General features: G+C 40.5%; 2 protein-coding genes across 2 annotated transcripts in view; both read right to left on the reverse strand.

The window, feature by feature from the left end:
* On the reverse strand, positions 1-24,908 carry LOC149255258 (uncharacterized). The gene is made up of 4 exons (XM_089460922.1): positions 24,848-24,908; positions 1,076-1,945; positions 820-961; positions 1-695 (listed from the first exon to the last, which is right to left on the reverse strand). The coding sequence occupies exons 1-4, from the start codon at positions 24,906-24,908 to the stop codon at positions 191-193; spliced, it is 1,578 nt and encodes a 525-aa protein (XP_089317048.1). The 3' UTR covers positions 1-190.
* The window catches only part of LOC149255257 (ATP-dependent DNA helicase Q-like 2), a 142,017-nt gene that overhangs the window by 59,309 nt on the left and 55,939 nt on the right, over positions 1-26,769 (reverse strand). The window lies entirely within an intron of this gene.

Raw genomic sequence — 26,769 nt, forward strand, 5'->3', positions numbered from 1 at the left:
TGATAAAAAAACTAATATATAAGATGTTCAATATCATTTCTAGCGCTAAAATCACACATAACATTGAATCATGTCCTGAATAGTAAGTCCTGAGTCCCAAGTCCAACTCAGCCTCAAAATATCAACAAAAAATATGATAATGTATCTCATCATGTCATAATGTCATATACAATAAAATGAAAGTCTAATCCTATTGATTTCCTCTGCCCCTCTTGCGAGAATATGGCACAGCTTTCTCTTTCCCTCTAGATGTAGAAGCTGGTGCCTGTGGTGGTGGAAATGGCAGTGGAGTCTGACGTGCTCTAGAAGCTGAAGAACTAGTAGTAGCAGCTACAAGAGGCTGAGGTGGACGGAGACCACGTCCTCTACTGGTGGTAGTGGTAGCCCGGGTAGCCCGGGTAGGCGGTGTCACCTCCTCCTCCTGCTCCTCCAACTCCTCCTCCTCCTGCTCCTGCTCCTGCTCCTCCTCCTCCTCCTCCTCCTCCTCCTCCCCCTCCTCCTCCCCCTCATCCTGCACTAACCAATCCTCAGTGGGATCCATGAGAGGCCTCTCGGTCTCAACCCTCCATTCAGCAGTGGTGTCAATCCCATCCAATGAGATGGCTTCCGTATCAGGTGTCTTCTCTAGTTGTTTCACCCACAATCGAAGATTGTAGTAGACATAGACCATGTCATTAAGTCTATGGGACTCCAACCTGTACAAAGTTCATGAAATAATAAATTAATAATTAATATTATAAAAAAAATATTGTTTAAAACTTTAATGAATTCAAAAATTTATTTGGAAATTTGCAATATTTTAAATGTTTAAGTGTTAACCTATTGCGCTTCTTGTTGTGTATTTTTTCAAATACACTCCAATTGCGCTCACATCCCGAGGAGCTGCATGTTTGGCTGAGGATGCGCACGGCAAGATTTTGCAAAAGGGGTACTCTGCCACCATACATCTTCCACCATGCGTCTACAACAAAATTACAAAGAAAATTTTAAATAAACATAAGAAAAAAATGGAATTTGAAGAAACAATGAAATTTGAAACAAAGTTACAAAGTACATACTACAAACTAAAAAATACCTGGGATTTTAACCGTCCTATCATTGATAGCCATCTCAAAGCCAAATGTGCCACCTGACAACTTATATTGCTCAATTTGTCTAGAGACCTCCATACGTTCTTCTGGAGTTTTCACCATCTTCTGGACACAGGTTAATAATCCTTCCACGACCTCAACATCAAAATTAAACCCACATGCATAAGAAAATGCAGGGTTCAGGAAAAGGCCAGCAGCATGAATGGGACGATGGAGTGTGTTGTTCCATCGCTCATCAATGACCTTCCATAGAAGGAGTTGTCTCTGGAACCCATCATCTCCCTTGTCATCATAGTAGGACCGAATGGCTTCTTTGGCCCTATCCATGGCTTCATACAAATAGCCCATTGCGGGCTTCTCACCATCTACCAACCGAAGAACCTTTACCAAAGGTTCTGTGACAGCGCACACCTCCTGCACTCCCGCCCAGAAGTCTTCTTGGTATGAAACAAGTCTGCAGACGGCCTCTCCTTCTGGTTTGCGGCTCATTGGCGAAGAACGCCACTCCTCTGAAACAAACATTCTCTTCAAATCCCACATAGAATTCAAGAGGGATTGAAGAGATATGAAACTCGTCGCAAACCGTGTAATGGCGGGGCGCACCAACTCTTTGTTGTTGGTGCATTTTCTCATCAAGCTAAGCACAGATGTGTGATTGTAAATAAATTTTGTGATGGTTTTTGATGAGTCAACAGCCTCTTTGACAAAGGGAATTTTCCCTATGTCCTCTAACATCAAATCAATACAATGGGCAGCACAAGGTGTCCAAAATAAAGTAGGATGCCTGTCCATAAGCAATCTACCAGCAGCAACATAATTTGCAGCGTTGTCCGTTATGACTTGGACAACATTTTCTGCACCCACCTCCAAAATAAACACATCCAGCAAATCACATAAATTTTTTGCATCTTTGATTTGATGAGTTGCATCAACAGATTTGATAAACATAGTCCCCAAGGGACAACTAACCAAGAAGTTTATAAGGGTTCTCCCCTTTTGGTCAGTCCAACCATCTGACATAACAGTGCATCCTGTTTGTGCCCATGATGCCCTAAAATCCTCCAATCTTTGGGTGCAGTCACGCTTTTCATCTTGAAGAAGCCGGCCTCTGAAATCATGAAGAGAAGGGAGTTTGTACCCCGGGCCAACACTGGCAACAGCATCAAGAGTAGGTTGGAAAAATGGATTATTCCTTATAATGCTGAAAGGAATATCACTCCAGAGGAGAAATTTTGTCATCAACTTGTCAGCTTTTTCTTTTTCAGTTCTTTTCATCATTGAACCGATAGTTGGTTGTGAACCAGGTGTGGTTCGAGGAACAAAATATGATGATGCAGCAAACGGATTGACTGACGCTGCAGTAGAACCTGTGCCACTTGGCCCACTTCCTTCAACTGACCTTCTTAGTTGCCTTTTGAGTTCTTCTTTGGCGTCTCTAGTGTGCTCTAATTCTCCCAATGCTCTCATGGCTTTTTGGATAATTTCAGCATTTGTCTTTAGACAGGGCCCCACATCACGTCCAGGGATTTGTGCAAGGTGGAACTTCAACCTGTACACCCCCCCGAATATTTCCTTTCCACACAACTTGCAAATCAAGTTTTGTCTATCATTCGGAGTTTTAGGGTCACCATATTCCCAGAAAGGATCCAATTTCCTTGGCATGTTTGTTTTTGAATTTTGAATTTGCAAACCTATGGAAAAATAAGGATTAGGAAATAGGAATTTAGGATTACATAAATGATAATAGTAAATACAAATTACAATTTAGCATTTGCAAAATTACAAGCTAATTATTTCCAAAATCCCAATTTCTAAACCCAAAAAACAATGAAAAATAAAAAAAAATAAACAATGTTTAAAGAAAATGAGAAAATAAAAAACAAAAATTGGTTCTCATAGTCATAACAAATAACCCATCCCAAATCAATGAAAAATTTCCAAAAATTCTTTAAAAACAATGAAAAACAAAGTTTTTAGAGAACCAAAACAAAAAAAAATTAATCTACATACCTGGTTTATGGACAAATTCGCGATCTTGGCTTGGATTCCTCCTAAAATCGGCTCCCACAAGCGACGGCAACCCTCTCCCTCCCTTCTTCTCCTTCTCCTCCTTCTCCTCCGCGGCGGACTGCTGAATGAATAAAATAAAAATCGAATTTCCATATAAAACGCCCGCTGCCCCCGTGCCCGGCGATTTTTTCCTTAAAAATCGCGATTTTTTCGAAAAAATCGCGATTTTTTAAAAAATCGCGATTTTTTCGATAAAAATCGTTAAAAAAAATTTCCGCCGATTTTTTGGATAAAAATCGCGATTCGAATCGTCATTTTGAAAAAATCGCGATTTTCCGATTTTATCGCGATTTAATCGCGATGTGTGCAACACTGATTTTAGGTCAAAGTCTCCATTGAAGACTTCTAAGGTTTATGTCAAGTGTCGTTGTCCATGTCACAATGTACGGAACCCTTCTTGGAAATTATTTGTCAAGAAAGAAAATTATTGTAATGTAAATTAGGTCAATTACACCTCATCCACCAAGTCGGCCTCAAGGGAAGAATTTGATCACCTAGAAAGATTATTTATAAGTAGGAACTCAACTCAGTTGAAGAAGAAGACGCACAAGTTCAAATTGCAGTAGTTGGAAGCAGTAAAAGTGTGAAATTCAAGAAGGAAGAAGGAAAGGGCTAGCAAAGGAGAAGGAGGTCGTTATTTTGCTAAGGAAGTCAAAATTCTCCCTCTCTTGTCTCACACGTGCGAAGGAATTGAAGTTGTTGGAGGGCTGAAATTGCAGTCTTTAAGTTGGGCCAAAATTTTGATGCAATAGGGTCTAAAATTCTATCCTTGATGCAGTATTGAAGCAGGGTTGATGCAGTATCGTTGCAATTGATCTTTGAAGGTTGGAAGAACAATTTAAGCGCTGACTTGGTGGAGGAGGAAGGTCAGTTGGTCTACGGTTTTGGTCTCGCTAATTTGAATTACTGAACGAAGAGTTCTTGACTAGGTTTTCCCCTATATAGGGTTTATCCCTGGCTATGCGCCTACATCTGCTGTCCTTGATCTTCGTGTTTTGGTTTTGGTAATTGCTTGATGAATTAAGATACAAGAAGAACAAAAGAAATCTAATAATAACTCAAGGAAATCACAAGTAATTATCAACAAGAGAAAATATTTCTTCCTTTTTGATTTTCGAACATGGTATCGGAGCTAAGGTGAAGAAGGAAGAAAAAGGCAGTCTGAAGATCTATTGAAGATAACGAGATTGAAGGAAGGTTATTAAAAGGAATCATATAAGGAGATAAGCCTACTATCCATAGTTACTATGTCAAAGTCAATGAAGGGAGAAAACAAATTAGAAGGAGCCTCCAACTATAGAGCCTAGAAAAAGAGAATAGATCTCATCCTCGAAAAGAACAAAGTTTTGGATCTAGTTCTAGGAAAAGTCAAGAAGCCTACAGATGAAGTAGAGAAAGCAAAGTTAAGAGAAACCGAAAGATTGGCCATGAACCTAATAGTGGAATGAGTAAAGGACAACCTGTTAAGATTAGGTATGTTCTATGCTTAGAACAATTTACTTATTTTTCTTATTATAATCCACAGATTTGCAATCACATGTACATTAACTAAAGTGTAGATAGAACATTAAATGATCGACAGAAAACAAGCCAAGACAAGAGACACAAGATGTGGCGGCTAGCCAGGGACAAACCCCAATTTGGGGAAACCCTTTGATCAACAAATCTTCTTTTATCTTCAATAATTCAGCAGAGAGAAATAGTACAAAAATCTGATTTACATAAGCAGCAGCAAACCCAAGATCAGCCCTAAACTAGGGCAGTCGATATCTGTCAAATCAGTGGTCGGATCACCTTGATTCCTTCACCAAAAAATGCGGCCTTCCAAGGAGTGTCAGTTTCACCTACTGCACAGTCCAGAGACAGAATGATGGTCAACATTGGTCAAAGTTCCAATCTGTAGTTGCAGCCCTAAAATCTGCGTCCTTCCTTCCATGTGTGAGAGAAGAGTCTTTTCTGCGGAGGAGAGAGAAGAGACTCTTTTCTGCGCAGGAGAGAGAGAGATCTGATGAGAAGTGAAGTGTCCTAATGAGGAGGAGACATCCTGTATTTATAGGCAAACGTTGGTGATGAATAGATGTGTCTGTTGGGCTTCTGAGCCTACATAAGTTGTTGGTCGACTTTCACAATTAGTCCATAATCAAAATAAATTCATATCTCAATAAATACTTATCGGAATCGGATGATCTTTAGATCAATCCTACACCTCTCGACGAGAGGGATCTAGATAAAATATTATCAGCCATGAATAGGGTGATCCTCATGGAGTTTGGCCCTAGTTGCCAATTTTAACACTCCCTCTCAACTAGGGAGAACTCCATCTGCAATTCGTCTGACCGTCACTACTATTCATCCATCAAATGCACTACCCTATACAGCTTAACCCCTGCTCTGCTCTGCCTTGCTATGCTCTGCTCTGCTTTGTTCTGCTCTGCTCGAATTATGAAGAAGAAGAAGAAGAAGTGATCAAGGATGTATCATACCATCCTCCACTGACCCGAAGTCAGTCTCAAAGTGTGTACCACTGGTCCCAGACCAGTCCTCTACTGACCCGAAGTCAGTGTCATAGTGGGTACCACTCTCACTGGTCCCAAACCAGTATCATTGATCCCAGATCAATGAAGGTCATCCTAGCATAGGGAGTACGATAGATACAATGATGCGTCCATCGGTACTACTATGGTCCCTATCCTGATTTCCCTGCTCATTGATCAAATGAGAGGTACTTCCCATGAGTCCCAGACTGCATGGGTAGGATCCCTCAACAGGAGAACTAATCATCTTGTCCACAAGAGAGCGAATCATCCTATCCAGTGGATGTCACGAAGAACTAATCATCCTGGCCTACAGGAGAACGAATCATCCTGTTCCACAACCGCCATGGAGAACACATCATCCAGGCCCACAGGAGAACTAATCATCCTGTTCCATAGATGCCACAGAGAACAAATCATCCTAGCCCACAGGAGAACTAATCATCTTGTTCCATAGTCGCCATGGGGTGTCACAGGGGAAGGTTGAACCTTTTACCCTGTACAAAGTGCACCAACAGGGGATAGTGAGTCACCCTATGGTCATATGTCACTCCAAGAAGTACCCCGCGCCCCCTGGAGCTCCCAAATATTAGTACATCATACTTGACCCTGATTAGAGGGTCTTTGAATGACACCAAGTCATTCTCGGAAAGTCAGGAATTTGACCTTTCCTAGGGGCTTTGTCAAAATGTCAGAGACCTATTCATCTATACCGGTATGTTGGAGCCTTATAGCTCCCCGCTGCACTATATCTCGAATATAGTGGTACTTGATATCGATATGCTTGGAGCAATCATGAAATATGGGATTCTTTGATAAACGAATCCCACTCTGGTTGTCACACAGGATCATGGTGGTATCCAATGTAAATCCAAACGTCTCACTGAAGAGCTTTCGGAACCGGACTGCCTCACAGGTGGCCATGCTAGTAGCAATGTACTCTGCCTCAGCGGTGCTCAAAGCCACCGACTTCTGCTTCCTGATCATCCCGGATATCGAAGCAGATCCCAAGGAGAAACAACACCCGGAAGTGCTCTTACGGTCGACCACATTGTCTGCCCAATTAGCATCAGTATATCCAAGTAGTCTCACATCTCTAGCAGTGTAGCTTAACCCATGAGTGATTGTGCCACGAAGGTATCTCAACAGATTCTTGGCACCAATCCAATGTATGTGGTGAGGTTCAACCATATGTTGACTTAACGTGTTGACTGCAAAGCATATATCTGGACAGGAATTCACTAAGAACATCAATGCTCCGACGAGTTGACGATACTCGGTGGCATTTCATAAGACAGGTCCAGTAGCACTACCACTTAACTTCTTGAAGTCAAGCTCCATTGGGGTAGTTACGGGCTTGTAGTCCACCATACCGAAACTTTCCAATATCTTCACCACATATTTTCCTTGAGATAGGAAAATTTCTCCTGGCTTCTGCCACACTTCAAGTCCTAGGAAATAGTGCATTAGTCCTGACTCCTAGGTCCTTCATTTCAAATTCAGAAGCCAACTCCCTCTTACATTTGTGAATGAGAGGGTCTACACCTATTAGAAAGAGGTCGCCAACATACAACACCAGCATGAGAGGTTTGTCATCTACAACCTTAAAGTAGAGGTTAGGGTTGGCTTCACTCCTAGTGAATCCTAGCTTCATCAAGTAGCTATCGATCCTTTCATACCATGCTCGGGGTGCTTGCTTCAGCCCATAAAGGGCCTTCGTTAACCTGCACACATGAGATTTTCAATCATAAATCTCAAATCCTTTGGGTTGTTCCACCTAGACTTCTTCTTTAATTGAACCATGCAAGAATGCGATCTTAACATCCATCTGATGTAGGTTCCATCCTTGTGTAGCAGCAAGGGCTATGATGGAGCGGATGGTGCTATATCAGGCAACAGGTGCAAATATCTCGTCATAGTCTATACCTTCCATCAGCTACATGATTTATCTTGTAAAGCCATTTAGAAGTGACAATTGTTTTGTCCTAGGGTCTGGGGACCACATCCCAGACATCGTTCTTCATTATAGACTCATATTCTTCGGTCATAGCATCCTTCCATACTTGATGCTTGACGGCATCTGTGAATGATGACGGCTCATTTTGGATGATCGTGCTCATGATGGTCAGGTATCCCTGATATCTATTCGGCTTCTTACTTTCACGGAAGGTTCCTCGGGGTGTGGTGTGTCATTCAGCATCATCAAGTGTCCCCCTAAGCCATGAAGGCCTATTCCTAGAAGAGGAAGGCTCAGGCGAAGGAGGATCAATAGGATCCATGGGTTCTTCCACATCGGGCATTGTCTCATCTTCCCTTTCTTTCAGTACCCTAGTGTCAACTTCTTGAGAGCTTCTTAAAGTAGGAAGATTGTCTACCTTGCTAAGGGCCATATCTTCGTCAAAGGTGACATCATGACTAATCACGACTTCCCTTTGACCGGCTACATAGATTTTATAGCCCTTAGTATTTTCACTATAACCCACGAAGATTCCTTTCTTTCCAGATGCACCCAATTTATTCCTTTTCTCTTTCGGCACATGAAAATATACAGGGCTTCCAAAAATTCTAAAATGAGAGACATCAGGTTTCTTACCGGTGAACATTTCTTCAGGAGTCTTGGAACCCAATGCTTGATGAGGGCATCGGTTTTGTACATATACGACGATGTTTGCAACTTCGGCCCATAGAAACTTCGGAAGTATTTGATCATGAAGCATAACACGAACAGCTTCCATGATCGTATAGTTCTTCCTTTCCACCACACCATTCTTCTCAGGAGTATATGGTGTAGTAGTCTCCCTCTTAATGCCAGCCTCTTTACAAAAAATATGAAACTCATTAGATTCATATTCAGTCCCATTATCAGTCCTTAAGATCTTGATCTTCTTTTCGGTTTGATTCTCGATCAAGGCTTTGAAGTGTCGAAACCAGGAGAATACGTCATAATTCTTTTTCAAGAAGTATATCCAAGTCTTGCGAGAATAGTCATCTGTAAAAGTGAGGTAATATGAATATCCTCCCAAGGAGTTCACAGGCATCATACCAGATATTTCTGAGTGAACCAACTGTAATATATCGGAGGTCTTGCTTTCGCTAGAGGGGAATAGTCCCCTTTTGAGCTTTCCTTTGGCACATCCCGGACATACACCTTCTTTCTCTACTCGGAATTCGGGCATCCCTGTCACCATTTGTCTTACATCGGGTAGAGCTTTATAATGAAGATGAGCAAACCTCTGATGCCATAGTTCGGACTGAAGAGATGTGTCACAAGACATGACACCTAGCGGACTTCCTCCGACCTGATATAATGAATCAACTCGAAACCCAAGAGTGAAGGCATCTTTAATATTGTTTTTCCATACACGTACCTTGCCATCGCTGAAGGTCACCTTGTAGCCTTTGTCTTCCATAGCCGAAATGGACACCAAGTTCTTTTTAAGATCAGGTACATATAATACATCCTGTAGGTGGATTGTATTACCTTGATTCAATTTAAGAGAGACATTTCCTACACCTTTCACGGGATATTTCATATTATCTCCAAGAACAATTTCCAGGTTGGTTTCTTTCTCTATCAAATTCTAAAGAACTTCTTTGTAACCAGTGAAGTGCCTTGAGGCACCACTATCAATAAGCCAATTTCCCAGCGAGTCTGGAGGAGCAGAGGTAGATAGAGCAACTGGTAGATAATATTCATCTTGCTTATTGTTAACGGTGTTAGATTCATACCTGGAATTTCTTGCCCTTTTGAATGGTTGTCCTCTTCCTTGATTTTCGGCACTTCTCTTGCCTTTGCTATTAGACCTGCCATTCCTTTGATTGCCATGAGAGGGATTTTGATCATCGTCCCGATGTGAGTCCTTCTATCAGGGCACTCCCTTGCGTAGTGACCTGCTTTATTGCATATATAACATCGTCCTTTCTTTCCACCCTTGGGTCTGGCCCAATGTTGCACGAAGCGGGAGCGAAGCGGAAGCGCGAAGCGCGGAAGCGTCATTTTCCAAAAATCTAGGGAGCGAAGCGTCCGCGGAAGCGTCTGCTATATATATATATATTTTTATATATTTTTTTGCATTTATACTCAAAACAAACATCCCAAATACCAAATTAATTGTAGAAGACATGAAAACATGCATATTTTTGCATAAATCAAGATAGATATGGCATCCATGATTCCATTGTAGTTACTAGTATGTACAACAATCATCTATATTCTAGCTATTACAAACATACATCAAATTTTTAAGCATATTATAAAACATAAAACATTTAAGCATATTATAAAACATAAAACATAGAGCATATTATGATTTATCTAGCAAGTGAGCAACTGTCAACATTTGTCATGTCCAAAATTCAAATAATAATGTTTACAAAATATGTCACTTGGTCACCGCCAAGCCAAAAAGGTTCAAAATTCAAATTCACAAGTCTACAAGTCTAATGAGTAATCTATAGACTATGACAAAAAGAAGTAGATTGTGAATATATCTACTAATCTCTCCTCCTTCCACCACGAATAGAACGTGATGGCGTGCCTCCACGTGGTGGCAATGAAGAAGATGGTCCCTGTGTAAGTCGTGGCACTGGAACTGATGAAGAAGAACCCCCTGCTGTTGGTGTTGAACCATGGAACCTAGGACCAGATGGGGGTGGGGGTGGTGGCATATCAACACGGTCATCATCATCCTAGAATCGCTCAAAAAATTCATGCAAAAAAAAAAAAACACTAGTTAACAAAAAAATTAAAAACATGAATTAGAGAAATGCTTTATAAGGGAAAATTGGAAAATTCATACCACAATGGACATACCAGGAGAGCATCCTCTAATTGCTCTAGTTGCAACACTCCATCCTCCAAATTGGGCTCCTCTGGATGCTTGTCCCAAGTCAACAAGTCTTTATTAGACTTTGCATCTTCACAGTAATGGGACAACAATCGCAAGTTGTAATGAACATAAACCAAGCTCTCTGCCCGGTCTAAACTCAACCTGTTCCTTTTAACACTGTGGATGAAAGAATAAGAGCTCCAACACCTCTCTGCAGAAGAAGTGTTTACCACCTGTGATAGCACCCGCAATGCCAAACTCTGTAGAAGTGGAGTAGGCCCTCCATGCATGTTCCACCACTCAAGAGCAGAAAAATGCTCTCGATCTTCAATTGAATGCATGCTCCCAAATGGACCAGTGTTGAGCGTATAGTTGCTCACCTGTCTCCGTACCAATGCAGCCTCCTCATTATCAGGGATTAATCTACTCAATGCAGCCATATATTTTTCGTGAACCTCTTTATCTTGGTGTGGTTTTTTCCTGCTTCCCCCCCCAGGTGCTGGTTTTGAAAGCCATGATGGATGATAGTACCTAGGTGTCAAAACATATGCTAATGCATGCAATGGAACATTTAGCATATCCCATCGCTTTTCCACCTCTTCACGAATATAATTGTACAAGGTGGTATCTCTAGGCTCAACAATGTCTTTAATCTGCCCCAACATGCTATCCATTTGCTCATACACCTCCCCAATTACTGGTCGATCTGAATCTGCAAACTTGATCATGTAATAAATTGGTTTGGTGAATTGCAAAACATATTTAACCTGTGACCAAAAGTAAGTGTCAAGAACAGTGTCCTTGACTACATTAGCAGTAGCACCATCTGTACACTGGTTAATTTCATCCCATGTTTCAGCACACACCAGATTAGTTAAAGCTTGTCTCACCTTCACTAGCCGCCTAAAGGTGAGGTAATAACTAGCAAATCTTGTCTTTGCAATTTTAAGCAATTGCAACTTGGAGTAAGTGCCATAGAAGTAGTTTACCCTTGTATGCCCTGTGATGAATTTAATGAGCTGCTTCCCTTTCCTGTAAACCTCAACAATCCACCCACATTCTTTGTGTTTCACAATATCATGCATCAAAAGGTTCAATGTGTGAACCAGGCACCCAGACCAAAAGATGTGTGGATGAGTACGCTCAATAATTTTTCCTGCTGCCTTACAATTTGCTGCATTATCTGTGATCACTTGAACCACATTATTCGGACCAACATCTTTGATTGATTTCAATAGGAGATCTGCAATGTTTTGTGCAGTTGCACTGATGGAGGAGGAGTCATGACATGCAATAAATACTGCACCCTTAGAAGAAACACCAAGAACATTTATCAAATGTTGGTTTCTAATATTTGTCCACCCATCTGATACAATGGATACCCCATAATCCACCCACTCATGTGTAAAACGTGTCAAAGCTCTTTGAACCTTAGCTTTTTCTCTTTCTAATAACACTGTTCTAGCTTTCTCATAGTTGGGGGCCTTGTATCCTTTTGGGGCTTCATTGATGGCCTTTACCATGTCATGCCAATAGGGAGAGCGAAGCACATTGAATGGTACACCGCAAGCACAAAGAAAACGGACTACCTTTCCATCCACATCATCCCTCCCAGTAACATTAAGGAAATCCCCTATTGTTTTTCTACCTCCAGAGGTTGCAGAAGTACCATAAGGAGATGGGCAACTACCAAATTTAGAGGTTGCACTTGATTCTGAATGAGTTTTTTGTTTCTTGTTTTTTTGTTGTGCAGCCATCTCTATTTTGATGTATTTTTGTCTTTGTTCACTTGAAATTTTTGGGCAAATGGCTACCCCCACAGAACCCTTTTTTTCATCACTCTCTAGCACCCCACAAAGATGCCTCCTCAGACGGGTATATGAACCCGTATATGGTTTTCCTCCATGACAATCATGAGGGCACATCCATTTGTAAGATCCACCACCCTTTCCCCCTTCAAGTTTGGTCACATAGTTCCACAAGGGATTTGATGTACCTTTCCCATCTTGTGCTTCAGTGTCCTCTTCAAGTTCATCCCCTTCCTCTTCAAACCCTTCCTCCTCATCATACATTGGGTCACTACTATTAGGACCAAGTTCATCCCCTTCCTCTTCCCCTCTATTCCTCACCCTTGCCATCATTAAAACCAAGAGTGGAATGATACATAGAAGCCAAAAGAACACCATCTTGGAATATGGATATAGGTGGTGGACAACCTGTAAATAAAGGAGCAAGTAGAAACAATGGGAAAGAGTAGGAGAGGGAGGAGAAAAATACAATTTTTTTTTCAAAAAAACAAGGGAGTTTGGGGTTTGAACTTACCTCTTTAGCTCTTGTAGATGAAGTCCTCCAAGCTCTTGCTCCAAGCTCCTCCTCCTTCTCCTAGCTCCTCCTTCTTCACTCCTCCAAGCTCTCCTCTCTTCTCCTCTCTTCTCCTCTCCTTTCCTCTCTTCTCTTCTCCTCTCCTCTCTTCTCTTCTCCAACTCTCATAAACTCAAAGTGAGAAAATGAGAAGAGAATGGGGGCTTTATTCTTTTCTAAACTCACCCTAAAGTGACCCTAACCCACCCCTAACCCACCCCCTCATGCTTAGTTAAGTTAGATTTTAAATGAAATTAAAAAAAAAAATTGATATGCGCGGGTTGCGTGCGGGTTGCGCCCGGGTGGCGTGCGCTTCCGGGCAGGTTGCGTGGCGCCACCCCATGCCCGAACCGCATGCCGAAGCGCGATTCCGGGGTGGCGCAACCTCATTTGGCAGGAATCGTGTTAAAATTGCGGAATCGCGCAACCTTAAAAACGGAATCACGATTCCTCTATGGATTCCGGAACGCTTCCGCACGGGTCGCGGTTCCGGGTTAGGATCCGAGGGGGGGGGGGCGATTCCTGCAACCCTGGTCTGGCCTTTCCTTTGAATTTAGCCCCGAAATTATTTCTTTTCTTAGCATGAGAAGAAAAGGCAACGAGAGGACCTTTAGGTATGGGCATTTCTTGCTCTTCCATCCTTGTTTCTTCTTGAATGCATCTTGCCATTAATTCCTCAAATCCAGGAATTACGTTATTGTTGAGAAGAGTAGTCCTGAACACGTACCATTCAGATGGTAATCCTCCAAGAGTTGTGAGTGCCATTTCCCTATCAGGAATTATTTCCCCAATAGATAGGAGATCGTTCTTGATCTCGGTGATCCTTAAGAAATATGCTTGCATACTTTCATCTTTGCCCTTCTTAATTTCCTTCAGCTTATTTCTAAGGAACAAAACTTGATTTGCATCATTAACTTTAAATAAACTCACCAGTCTATCGTAGATTTCCTTGGAGGTGTTCAGGTTGGAGATGTAGGCCACCAAATGTTTGTCGATAGAGTCCTGGATGATATTCTTAGCTTTTACTTCCCCCTTGGTCCATTTGTTCCTAGCAGTAACAGATGCATTTGATGGAGGTTCAACAATTCTGCCTCTCACATGGTCCAACACTTCCTGTTCTTCTAATGTTAGATCGAGAGACATCTTCCATCCGTGGTAGTCAAACTTCTCTCGGAGTTTGTCTTTAGCAAGGAAGTGTGTTGAGGACCCCATAGTTCTTTTAGGATAGCCTTGCCAATCTTCTCTTCGATGATTGCTCTTGCTCTTGCTCGGGCTTTGTCTTCACCTCGGCTCTGATACCATGTTAAGATTATGTATGTTCTATGCTTAGAGCAGTTTACTTAATTTTCTTATTATAATCCACAGATTTGCAATCACATGTACATTAAGTAAAGTGCAGATAGAACATTAAACGATCGACAGAAAACAAGCCAAGACAAGAGACACAAGATGTGGCAGCTAGCCAGGGACAAACCCCAATATGGGGAAACCCTTTGATCAAATCTTCTTTTATCTTCAATAATTCAGCAGAGAGAAATAGTACAAAAAATTGATTTTCATCAGCAGCAGCAAACCCTAGATCAGCCCTAAACTAGGTCAGTCAATATCTATCAAACTGGTGGTCGGATCACCTTGATTCCTTCACCAAAAAATGCGGCCTTCCAAGGAGAGTCAGTTTCACCTACTACGCAGTCCAGAGAGAGAATGATGGTCAACGCTGGTCAAAGTTCCGATCTGCAGTTGCAGCCCTAAAATCTGCGTCTTTTCTTCCACACGTGTGAGAGAAGAGTCTTTTCTGCGCAAGAGAGAGAGATGTGATAAGAAGTGAAGTGAAGTGTCCAAATGAGGAGGAGACATTCTGTATTTATATGCAAACGTTAGTGATGAATAGATGTGTCTGTTGGGCTTCTGAACCTACATAAGTTGCTGGTCAACTTTGACAATTAGTCCATAATGAAAATAAATTCATATCTCCATAAATACTTCTCGGAATCGGATGATCTTTAGATCAATCCTACACCTCTCGACGAGAGGAATCTAGATAAAATAGTATTAGCCATGAATAAGGTGATCCTCATGGAGTTTGGCCCTAGTTGCCAATTTTAAAACAATCGCATTCCATACATATCCAAAATAGATCCCACTCAAGAAATGCATGACGCTCTATCCAAATTATTCACAATCAAGAACATTGGTCACTTTGCAAGCCTCGAGAATGAATTAAGAACTACTAAGATGACCAAGGACGGTATTGTAACATTCTTCTTTATAAGGGATATCTAGAATCAGAGATGAACTTTAAGCAATAAATGAAATTGTACCAGAAAAAGAGCTCGTGATTATTACCCTTCTAGGACTACCAAAATTTTGGAGTGGCTTTGCATCAGGAATCAACAGTTGGAAGGATACTCCAACATTCGAACAAATGTGGAATGCATGCAGTCAAGAAGAAGCCAAAATATTGTTAGTAAGCAACAAGGAGGAGGATGAAGAGGAGAACATCTCAAATGCCTATTCTGCTCATCACAAGAAAAGGGAACCTTCAAGAAGTACAAAGGACCAAAGAAGAAAGTAGACCTATCAAAGATTGAATGTTACAATTGTCACAAGATGGGTCACTACAAAATTCATTGTCCAAAGAATCCAAGGAATAAGAAGAGAGAAAGAGAACATGCAAATGTTGTTGATGAAAGTCCACCAAAGAAGAACAAGACAGAGGAAAGACAGAGGAATTTGAAGTCATACACTTATTTGCTAGAGACTCTTGGGGACACTATCCCTTACATATCCTTCTACTTTAAGTTTTGCAATGTTCTTCTTTATGCTTTAATTTCTAGAATTTGTAGGTCTAACATGTCGTGTTAAGAACATTTTCGAATTATTTTGATAAGTTGTAGGTTGTTGATTTCTAGTAGCATCAGATGTGCTCTACGTCTGAAATTTTGGTGGGAGGCTTAGGCACATTTATTCCAAAGAATCCATAAAGCAATTTGGGAAATTCCACCTAGAAACATTTTTATTAAAATAATTCATTATTTTTAATGGGACCCTAAGTCTAAACTTAGGAAAATAAAATAATTAATGGGTATTAATCTAAGTTCTAACTGTGAGTGTAACTTCGAGAAGAAGACGAGGATCAAACAAAAATGATCTTAGCCATTGATTAGCTTCTAATCTGGAACATTGAATATCAACAAGGAAATTATTTAAGGAGACTTGAGGGTCATTTGGAAAGACACACAGAGAGTTAAGAAATTTGACTTTTTGAAGCAAAGCAGCTTGTTGATTGCTACGTGTCAACGACCCATAGCAATATGTTGAAGTTTCTAAGTCTAACAGTTAGAAACCCTCCATGTACTTTTTGATTTGTTCCTTCCTACTTGTTCTGATTAATTAACAAGTTATATACCATGTAAACACTAAAAATAAACACAAGTACATGTTCAACACATTATAGATCATCAACTAAAGCAAACAGAAGCAGCCACACAAATGACACCGTTATTTTTGGACTAATGTCCCCGGAAAAACCCAATTCGGGAAAAACAGTGTAGCTATTTGAGGGTTTGATTTATTAAGCAATTTCAGAATACAACTTGGGTGCGAAATCCGGCTCACCCATCAGAGAAAAATCTCGCCAGTAGTACCTCTCCTTCGGAGACAGATGCTCCGGCTGAAACCCCAGATAAACACTCTGGAAATTCCTCAGCGAATTTCTGCCCCACACAAAACCCCAACGTCAGCCTCTAGGTATTACGTTAGCCTCTTTTGCCCTCTGCGTCAGCTTTCTTGGCAGTTCCCAGTAGTTTCAGTTGTTCCCAACAGTTCTGGCTTCTGCCCTCTATGTCAGCTTTCCTAGCAGTTCCGACAGTTCTGGTTATTCCCGACAGTTCCAGCTATTCTCGGCAGTTCCGGCTTCTGCCCTCTGCATCAACTTTCTTGGCAGTTCCCGGCAGTTCCGACTTTTGCCCTCTGCGTCAACTTTCCCGGCTGTGCTGATCCTCATGGCACTATCTTTGCCTCTCTACTTCTGTATTCACTGCCCCTCAGCTACAACTCCAGATCACTCTCTCAACTTTCTCAGCAAACCCAGCCCCAGAAAGTCGAAATCTTGATCTCTTGGTGTATTCTCCAAGTGACCCTCAAGCTTCCTCTTATACTTTCTCATTGACAAATCAACGGCCGAGATTAAGTCCCTAATCAACGGCTAAAATTAGATCTGGCTTGATCCATGACTTTTGGACCATTCTAACACAGTTTTATATTAATTCACATTAATATTTTAATTTCTCTAAGTTTAGACTTAGGGACTCCATTAAAAATATTAATTATTTTAATATCTCCCAAACTGTTTAGAATCTACCCAAACCCTTTCTGGATATTAGAGATCTCATGTGCCTTAGCCTCTCCACCAAATTTCTTGGCTAGAGCACATCCGATGCTACCCCAAATCAACACTCCCTCTTAGCGAGGACTGTGCTCTAGCAATACTCCTTACTGAGTATTACTTTGATCATCCGACATCGGTCCCTGATGCTCGACCTGCTGCCCATCATCTGTACTGTTGCATCTCGTATTGTCACCCATGGCTTTGTCACTGGCACTGTTGCATCTGTACGACAGCTCACTCTGCATCCGTGCTACTGCCCATGGCCCTGCCACTGCCACTATTGCGTCTTCACTGCATCCCCTCTCATCATGCTGCATCGTGTTGCCCATAGCACTGCCACTGCTAACTGTTGCACTGCAACTCAATTACTGAGAAGTAAGTAACTGATCTCCCAACTCTGACATCTCTGTCAGGCTAGAGACACTCCTTATGCTGAAGCTCCCTATGTCGCTAACTAGTGCTCCCTCTCCGACCTCTGTGCTGCTGCAACAACTCCCTGCATCTATCACCGTTGCACACCTCTTTGTGCCATCCTGCACTGGTGCAACACTCTCGTGCCTCTCGCATAGTTGCAGCCTGCTAGCCTCGCTTTGTCCTGAGAATCCTGCACTGTAGCTCTCTCTTCCGCTCCATCCTCATCCGTCTCTACCGACATCCGCCAGTCCTGCTACTCCTCTTCGAGACTCCCGTAGCCAGGTATAATCCAAGAGGTTGGGTACCTCGAGGATCTTGCCCCTCATCTTCTATAGTCCTCTTGACTACAGCTCGATATCTCCCCACTTTCGCTGAAGTGGTGTGTGTGCACTCATGGCACAGCCATTGTCTGCCTCCACTTCCTTCTCTGCCCTTGCTGGCATTGCCTTAGTCTCGGAAGCCTCTCCCTTGCTCTTCTTCCTCGGACACTAGGTCGCATAATGACCCAACTCCCCACAATGGAAGCATTTGACCTTGGAGAGGTCCTTTTTCTTCTACTTTTCTTGCTTACCCTCAAATGTTAGGGCAGCATCCACCTCCTCCTCCTTCTTGATTCTAATCCCCTTGTTGCTGCTTCTTGTCTTGGTCACCCTCATGATCTCTTCTTGGCGAAGAGCCGCCCACATTTCCTCCCAATCTGGAAGGGTCACCCTGCCCAGTATGCTCTGGACAAACACCTCCCAGTCTTCTAAGACTGCATTCAGGGCTTTTCTCACCATCAACTTTGGATCTGGTGTGGCCCCTATAAAAGTCAGTTGATCTCGGATCTTCTTCAATCGACCGAGGAAGGTGTCGATCTATTCTCCCTTCTGCATGTGGTATGACTGCAGCTGATTTTCTAGGAGCATCTTCCTCTGCACGGAAGTATGCTGATATAACTTGGTCAGGGCCTCCCACATCTCCCATGTCGTATTCTTCTCAGCAATATGTAGTACTATATGATCCTTGACCCCGTCAAGAATGATACTCTTAGCACTCGCCATTGCTTCCTCATACCTGTCATTGTCAGCTGGGTCAACTGGGACCGATATCGTCTTCAAGGCGAAGTGCTTGACACGATTTCTGTCAAGTACGGATAAGATTCTGGCCTTCCAGACTATGAAGTTTGAGGCTTCGTCCAGTATGTCCTGGTCTCTTACTCCGTGTAGTGCCATTCCACTGCTCTTCTACTTCCCTCCTGGAAGTTCTCGATGTGACTCCCTCTAAGCCTCGATTTCCCTCCTAGAAATCCTTCTGCCAATGTCAAGATGCCCCCTACTCTGATCATTTGTGCAACCGCACCACTGATCCGGATTTCTCGGCTAGAAACCCTCGGTAGCAACTCCCTCCTCCTTGGCCTTGCCCTGTTAGGCACTGTTTTGACAACAATACCCCACCAGCTCCACTCTGCAACTTATCCATAGCCTCCTAAACTCCAACAACATGCAGGTGAGAGCTCCTAGGCTTTGCGCAGTCCCAGCACCAGAAAACTAGCTCCCTAAGCCAACTGCGTCAGCCCTCCTGGCCTTTGTGTGGCTCTGCGTGAGCCTGTCTTTGCCTCCCTCGACCTCTGCACAGCCTCTTCTTGGCCCGAACTTGATGACGCAGGCATTGCGTCACCCCTTTCTTGCTGTTTTGTTGCTAGGAACAACTTCTATCACTCGAGACAATTGTTTTCTGTTGCTGCTACTTTGCTTAGCTGATGTCCTCAGTTCTCCTGTGATCTGCAACCATGCTCTGATACCATGTTGAAGTTTCTAAGTCTAACAGTCAGAAACCCTCCATGTACTTTCTGATTTATTCCTTCCTACTTGTTCTAATTAATTAACAAGTTATTTACCATGTAAATACTGAAAATAAACACAAGTACATGCTCAACACATTACAAATCATCAACTGAAGGAAACGAAAACAACCACACAAATGATCCGGATTTAAACAGGAATGCAATAAAATACAGAGATAACCATAAAGACAGATATGCAGCAGAAATAATACTTCATTTCATTACTGTAAAATAATGAAATATGCTTACAAACAGAAATGGAAATAAACCAGCTAGGGTGATGGTAGCTTATCTCTGAGAAGAGATGTGGCGGCTACATGCCTCTGAACTGTTCTGAACTGTGTTACAATGAGGCTCGAAGGCCTATTTATTATTGAGAAACAATGGAAAACCCTTCACATCCCAAACCTAACCCTAGAAGATGAAACGCCAACTTGTGGGCCCCGTTTTGGGGTGAGTTGGACAGCCAACTTCCCGGAGTCGCGAATTGGTCGTATTATCTCCGTTTGACGCGCATGATAGCCCGTTGGAAAGATCTCTCCGAGGACTACGACGGAAAAGACTATTTTTGACAAAAAATTCATTGGCGGTAGATTTCCCAAAAAACGTCGTTTAGGGCCTCAAAACGGCTCCAGAAGTTTAGGACCCGAAAAATTGCTAAAAATAGTAAACTGTGCTACAATTTAGGAAACTGAAAAACTGAAAGAGACAGTTGTGAGGGTCCAAATGGGATAGGTGGGTGGCCACCAACATCCACCTGGATCAACAAATGACACTATTATTTTTGGACTAATGTCCCCGGAAAAAACCCAATGCAGGAAAACCGATGCAACTATCTGAGGGTTTGATTTATTAAGCAATTTCAAAATACAATCTAGGTGCCAAATCTGGCTCACCCAACAGAAAAAAATCTCGGCAGTAGTACCTATCCTTCGGAGACAGATGCTCTAGCTGAAACCTCGGATAAACACTGTGGAAACTCCTCAGCTTTAATCTACCCCACGAAAAACCCCAACGCCAGCCTCTAGGGACTGCGTCAACCTTTTCTGCCCTCTACGTCAACTTTCCTGGCAGTTCCAACAGTTCCTGGCAATTCCGGTTGTTCTCGGTAGTTCCAGCCTCTGCCCTCTGCGTCAGCTTTCTCGGCAGTTCCGGCTATTCCCGACAGTTCTGGCTTCTGCCCTCTGCGTCAGCTTTCCCGGCAGTTCCCGGCAGTTCCGACTGTTCCCAGTGGTTCAGACTTCTCCCCTCTATTTCAACTTTCCTCGCTGCTACGTTGATCCTCCTGGCACTATCTCTGCCTCTGCTTCTATATTCACTACCCTTCAGCTGCAACTCCAAATCACTCTCTCAACTTTCTCAGCAAACCCAGTGCCAAAAAATCAAAATCTTGATCTCTTCGTGTATTCTCCAAGTGACCCTCAAGCCTCTTCTTATACTTTTTCTAATGACATCTCAACAGCGGAGATTAAGTCCCTAATCAACGGCTAAGATTAGATCTGGCTTGATCCATGACTTTTGGACCATTCTAACACAGTTTTATATTAATTCATATTAATATTAATTTCCCTAAGTTTAGACTTAGGGACTCCATTAAAAATATTAATTATTTTAATATCTCCCAAACCCTTTCTGGGTATTGGAGATCTCATGTGCCTTAGCCTCTCCACCAAATTTCGTGGCTAGAGCACATTCGATGCTACCCCAAATCAACACAATACACCCCATTTTCTCGCAAAAGGGATAGCGCCTGATCGATGTGTCTGTGTCGTCCAGCTATCATCATCAACCTGACTTCCAAGATGTTATGTAAACGCATTATGCATGTGCATAATGTAAATAATCTCAACAGACCCGTGTCATGTATGTAATGACTTACGTAAACCTACCTTTCTAGTGACGGTCTCCATTTTAGGAGATATTTTCGCCTCACCAATTCATTTTCGAATAACCAACAAAGTTTTTCCCTCCAGTCTTACCCCAAAGCTGGAATGGATTTTGTCGCTAGGATCTTAGGTGAGTCCTAGTGTTCTAGATCGCGTCTATGTAAAAGTAATTTATGAATAATCCTAACTATTTGGTTAGATTATTTTATTACAAATTACTTGGTCTGCTAGATTATACTTGTGTTGCAGAAATGGGTAATTTGTGAGGGTTTCTTACAAATGGATTTTCCCCCTTATGATGTAAAAAATATGAAAATCATGATGTAAAGGGTCTTGAGGGTTGGAAAAATAATTTATCCCTTCGTAGGTTAATTAATTAAATTTTCTGGCCCAAATTTAATTAAAATCCTACGCCAAAAATTTAATTAATTCTAGGTCCTTGGTAAATTCAAATTCTCCAAAGGCAAAATTTATCAATCTCAAAAAATTAAATTTTAAGAGGTCCGGGGACTAAGGTAAATTAATTATTTTGATAAATTTTAAGCCTTTGATCCCTAGGGTTAAGTCAAAGTCAATTTTTTTGGGAAATTAACTCAAAAATTTAATTTTTAAGTTAATTAACATGCATTTAAATGAAAATTTCGAATTTCCTCAAAAACTAAATAATTTGACAGATGAGATTAAAATAAATCTATGTTGCGGGGGAGCGCCCCCACCCCCCGCTCTCGCTCCCAATCCGCGCTCCGAGCGGGAGCGACTCAGGAGCGGGTCGGGAGCGCGCTCCCTAAAAAAAATTTCGCTCCCTGCCTTTTCGGGAGCGTTTTGCCTTTCTTGCATTTTTTTTTTTTGTAGTAATGTTCGAAATGCAATTTTTTTTTAAAGAAACAAATAGTTTTTGAGCGGGGCAGCTTAATGATCAAGTCTAGGCCCTAGTATTGATATGCTATTCATGGTAATGTTAAATTCTTAAACTAAAAGGATGAAAATGAAGATTAAGGAGAATGTCACTTTTACTTAAATTTTTAACATTACCATGAAATGACTCAGGATGTTTGAGAGTGGTTTCGTCCTCATTGGGTTTCATATGGAGAAAGTAGAATTTTAGATTTCATTCAAAATCCAGCAGACTTATCACTTTTTCAGGATTTCAGGATTGGGGGATTGCAATGTTTCCATTGAATTTTGTCATGTATTAGGGTATGGAACTCATATTTAATCAAGAGCACCAATCCCTCTATGTACCTTGATGCTAGTGACATTGGTTGTCGAACTCCTCTATCATGACCCTCCTAAAAATGTACGCATCACTCAAACAAAATCTTGACTTGACATGCTATGCTTTTTCTATCTTATGTTAATGCTTAGAGGGTGATATTAATGACAAAGATCCCTATACAGATACAAAGGTAATGACAAAGATACCTCTGGATATTAATGCTTGGAGGGTGATATTAATGACAAAGATCCTGATTTTGCAACGACTAAAAAATTAGACATTTCTCGTGGTCGCAAGAGGCCCAAGCATAAGAAATAGATAATAGATTTACTTCTCTTTTCTAGTTTCTAGTAGCTTTTATAACTATTGACTCTTTCATATTTATTATGATATTTATTTAGACAATATATGACAATTTAAGTTTGAAGTTGGCAATTATAACTCATTAGTAATGAATTATGAATATGATGCTTCATGAAAGTTGAAAGTTGTTTCATTTAATTTCATTTTATAACATTTCATTTCATGTTAGATATTATTTGTTGTAATGGTTACACTTAGCTTACAAGTACAACTTTGGTGATCAATGATGATAAATGTTATATATTGAATTTTGAAAGCTTGAAACTTTAAGATTGATGAATCATGAAACTCAATATGTTGTATGTTACTATGTTACTAACTTGCGGACGTGGTTGATGAAGATTATAACTTCTAGATGATTGTCGTTATATGGTTCAATCTATTTTTTTTTATGTTTTTTATATCTAATTCATCATTCTACATGTTTTTGTTGACATATATGTATCAAAAATTAAAAAATATAAATATATATATCTATATCTATATATATATATATATATATATATATATATATATATATATTTAAAAAATCGCTCCGGGATTCGCTCCCAAACCGGGAGCTATTGAAAATGGTCGCTCCCGCTCTCGCTCCCAAGTAACATAGAAAGAAATTTTGATCTTCATCAATGGTCGAGATTAATTTGACGAGGATCACTCGATCTAGCCATTGGAGGATTTATCTTTAACTAAGAGGTCATTTGTCAGTCGATCCATCCGATATCGAAGTCGTGTGCTTAGCAAGAAACTCTGATGTAATATTTTTTCTAGATAATAAAGAAAGACATTGGGGTTAAGTTCTATTGGTGTTACTCTTCATGGGAATACTGTAAGATATTTTATTTCATGCATAATTTTTTCTAAAGCCATTGATGATAGCTTCTGAAAAGTGATTTGAATACAGTTATCTTGCTCAGTCACTGAGGTTTGAATAATAATTTAACTTTTGAACGTAATAGAAGGTATATCTATTTGTCTAAGTTTTATTATTATTTTCTTGCTCTATTCTTAATGGTTGGATCGAGTTTTGAAGGGAAATCTTGATTTAGAACATCAAGCGTTAGGGGAAGTTTTCAGTTGGACCAACTAACTCCCTATCTGTGTTTCCTGAAGAACCCAACTAAATTAGCTCCGAACTTATCATAAGATTTTCGTTTTGTGATGCATGAGGGTTTCAAGCTAGCACCTTCTTTGAAATTTAAAAAAAATAATTTATATGCAGCATAATAATAAATATGGCTTATTAGAGCCTTCAATTTGTAATTATTGTAATTATTTAACTGGCTTGTTAGGTTTTTTTTTTAATTTCATCATTGTATATATCGTTTGGGTGTTTTCTTTTTGCAGTTGCAGTTATGAAGGAGAATTTTTGTTTGAAGCCAGATCTAGGCCCTGTAGGGTAATATCCGGCCTCAATATCTCTTTGCAGGGATATTATTCAAAAAATTTAGAGTCCAAGGGTTTTAAAAATTTAGATCTAGGTTTTTCATATAAAATTTTTATTAAATTAATAAATTTTTGGGTAAAAATTTATGAATCAATTTTTTTTTAAATCTAAGGGACTAACCCCTTCTGAGGCCTCCAGCTTTTGTTTTCTGCGTTTTTTCCTTCTTTCCTCTCTGCCTTTGTTTTCTACTCCCTCCACGGCTCCCATTTTTTTGTGTTATTTCCTAAACCTCCTTTCCTAATGAGCTCCCCATTACCGTTACCCATCTACGTCCCTCAGCCCTGCGTCCTAGCCTCCTTCACTGCCTGTGCGCTGCTTCCATCTCTCCACGGCTCCTTCATTTCTCCTTCATTACCATCGGTCTCCCTCTACCCATGGCTCTCAATTTCTGTGCGCCCTTCTCCTTTCATTTCACTGCCCAAACTTGCTGCCATATCCATCCCTCCATCGACCTGCAACTCCCCTTGCTCGAAATCCTCCGTCATCACTGCCGCCAATCCAACCTACACACATACAAACAACAAGAAGTCGATTTCATTTTTTCTCCTTTGTTTTGTTCTAAGTTAGGGTTAGTTTTTTTTGTTTATTTCGATTTCTTTTTTTTAAATTTTGATTAAGTGTTTGGAGTTTAACTAACAAATTTGATTTTTTTTGTTTGCTTGCCTTTTTGATTTGTTTTATTTTTCAAATTTTTGTTTTGATTTTCTTTTTTTTACTTAAACTTAAAATATCTAAAAAAAATAAAATTTGTTTTCTTATGACTGATATTTTTTTCCTTCTTTATTTTGATTTTGTTTTAAAAGACATTTTAAAAACTAAAAAATTATAAAAATAAAAGTTTTCTAATTTTTTGTGACTTTGAAATTGCAAGTAAATTAAATCAAAGGACCTACGCTTTCACATTTAACGAATTAAATTTTTATGTGGCCTATGGCCCATTAAAAATTTTAATTTATTAAAGCCTTTTGATTTTTATTTTTTGTCACATTAAAAATTGAAGTTAAGCATTTACTGCATTAAAGTTTTTCATGAGCTTAACACATTAAAATATCACCTAAGGAATAATTAAATTGTTAACCTAAAATTCCTTCTTGGTATCTTTTCATATTAAAGTGTTTTGACATTGAAAATTAAAAAGGGGGAAAACTTTTGTGGTATTGATTCCTTTATTGTCAAGCGCGATTAATGTCTTAAAATCATATTTAAAGATTGACTATAGGAGAAAGATAATTTTTTTAGATCTAGGTCATTAAAGAGAATCATTTTAACTCTAGGATCGTATTGTTGATTAGGGGTAACATTGGATGTGCTCTAGCCATGAAAATTGGTGAAGAGGCTAAGGCACATGAGATCTCCAAGACCCATAAATCGTTTTGGAAAATTCCATCCGAGTGAGGAGTTATTAAAATAATTAACAGTTTTAATGAGTTCCTAAATCTAAACTTAGGAAAATAAAAATATTAATGGGTATTAATAAAGATAAGGATGTGAAGCTTCTAAGAGATAAGGATCAGGTCTATTTTAATCTTAGTCGTTGATTAGGGACTTAATCTCGGCCATTGATTCATAAACAAGAAAAGTATAAGAGAGGGTTTGAGGGTCAGTGGGAGACACACCAAGGGGAGACCAGCTAGTTCGATTTCTGGAGCGGGGTTTGTAAGAAATTCGAAATAGTGGTTTGGATTGCATTGAGAGGCAGCGAGTACATAGTAGAGAGGTAGAGATAGTGCCTAAGGACCAGCGCAAAGATCAGAGAGGCAGACGCAGAGGCAGTTGGATTGTTCAGTTACTGGAGGGTTTGCGTGTGTGACACAGAGAGGCCAAGTGGTGATGCAGTGAGGCAAACTACTAACACAGAGGGTCTGGGAGCTGCACAGAGGCAAGTTGGACTAACGTTGAGCCTAGGGGAAGCGCCAAAGGACTTTTGTGGTATTATTGTCGTGTGGTTATCTTTGTAGGGTAAGCCAATTTTCCACCCTAGCTGTACTCAAGAAAGTTGATTGATAAAATCATCCTCCATTGCACTAGTTTTCCCGCATTGGGTTTTTTCGGGGACAATTGTCCAAAAATAACTGTGTTGATGTGTTTGATTCTTGTGCATGTATTTGTTTCTGTATCATGGTGTGATATCCGCAGTAGAATTTATTATAATATTTACTTAAGGGATTTCGCAAATAACTTATTCGAAAATAAGTAGGTAAAATTAATCAGTTGTTGCAATAATAGAATTTCTGTATGGAAATTTTCACATGCTATCAGAGCAAAGAATCAGAGACAGGGAGGGAAAATCAATTATGGGTCAAGATTGTGAGAGAGGTATCTACATCAGGAGACTCATGCAAATTT

Source organism: Pinus tabuliformis, chromosome 7 (genome assembly GCF_031772625.1).
Source record: "Pinus tabuliformis cultivar Carrire ecotype Pingquan chromosome 7, CPIR1, whole genome shotgun sequence".
Classification (NCBI taxonomy): domain Eukaryota; kingdom Viridiplantae; phylum Streptophyta; class Pinopsida; order Pinales; family Pinaceae; genus Pinus; species Pinus tabuliformis.